This window comes from Bidens hawaiensis, unplaced genomic scaffold, assembly GCF_021521415.1.
Source record: "Bidens hawaiensis isolate Kalapana, Puna unplaced genomic scaffold, B.hawaiensis_p1.1 tig00050094_1, whole genome shotgun sequence".
Lineage (NCBI taxonomy): Eukaryota > Viridiplantae > Streptophyta > Magnoliopsida > Asterales > Asteraceae > Bidens > Bidens hawaiensis.
Window position 1 is genome coordinate 9,017 of NW_027498989.1, and position 1,356 is coordinate 10,372.

The 1,356-nt window shown below is 36.4% G+C and overlaps 1 protein-coding gene across 1 annotated transcript; it reads left to right on the top strand.

Annotated features, from left to right (window-relative positions):
- Positions 1 to 224: 224 nt before the first annotated feature.
- On the top strand, positions 225 to 1,356 carry LOC143598404 (secoisolariciresinol dehydrogenase-like). The gene is made up of 2 exons (XM_077076629.1): positions 225 to 300; positions 538 to 1,356. The coding sequence occupies exons 1-2, from the start codon at positions 281 to 283 to the stop codon at positions 983 to 985; spliced, it is 468 nt and encodes a 155-aa protein (XP_076932744.1). The 5' UTR covers positions 225 to 280; the 3' UTR covers positions 986 to 1,356.

Here is a 1,356-nt window from a genome sequence, read left to right on the forward strand (position 1 = left end):
TCCTTGATGCCATTAGCTGGTTAAATTTTGGCTGGTTCCATTTATATATTACCTTACTAATTATTTGTTTCATTTGGTTTGGTTTTAGAGTTGATTTTAGTTCTTTTAAGTATTAAGATTTTCATAACAAATATTCAATAATAATCAATATGCTACCTCACCATATGTCTATATATATACACACATATGCATGTATATGAGAGATAGCTGGACTAATCCTCTCTATATCTCTTATATCATCTTCTCCTTAAGCCAACTCTCTTTGTGTTATCGAAAGACAATGACAAGCCTTACAAGAAGGTTAGTTTTTTATGCTGTGACCTTTTTATATGTGTTTGCTCAATTTATTTGAGTACACTCGTATGCAGGGTTCTTTATTTTATTATTATTTTTTTTTTGTATTTATGAGAAAATGGTTGTATGCTTCTAAAAAACCTATAGAAAAAACGATCAATAGAGGATTTTATTTATATTGTCTTTTATTACTTTAGAAGATATCTTGGAAAAATACGTTATTTGGGTAAAAACCATATGTAGGCTAGAAGGAAAGGTAGCATTGATAACCGGAGGAGCGAGTGGAATTGGGGAGTGCACTGCAAAACTCTTTGCTGAACATGGAGCAAAGGTTGTAATTGCGGATGTGCAAGATCAACTTGGTCAAACAGTTTGTGAGTCCATAGGATCATCAAACTCAATATATGTCCATTGTGATGTAACAAACGAAGATCATGTGAAAAACGCAGTAGATATTGCAGTTGAAACTTATGGGAAGCTCGATATAATGTTTTGTAACGCAGGGATCGTAGATCCAAACAAGCAACGCATCGTTGATAATGAAAAAACCGACTTTGAACGTGTGCTTAGTGTCAATGTCACAGGCGTGTTTCTAAGCATGAAACATGCTGCAAGAGTTATGGTTCCGGCACGAGCTGGCTCAATAATATCTACGGCTAGCATTTCTTCAAATGTTGGTGATGCAGCCTAACTTGCTTATTGTTGTGCAAAGCATGCCGTAGCCGGTCTAACCAAGAATCTAGCAATCGAACTTGGACAATTTGGTATTCGTGTCAATTGTCTGTCGCCTTATGCTATGGTCACACCTTTAGCCACGAGTTTTGTCGGGCTTGAAGCAGAGGCGCTAGAAAATGCGATGAATCAACTAGCCAATCTTAAGGGAGTGACACTTAGGACAGATGATGTTGCTAAGGCCGCCCTTTTTCTTGTGAGTGACGAAGCAAAGTATATTAGCGGACAAAATCTATTTATTGATGGTGGGTTCAGCATTGTTAATCCATCATTCAACATGTTTCAATACCCCGAGAATCCTTAAAACAACATTTATGTCTTTAATTTAAG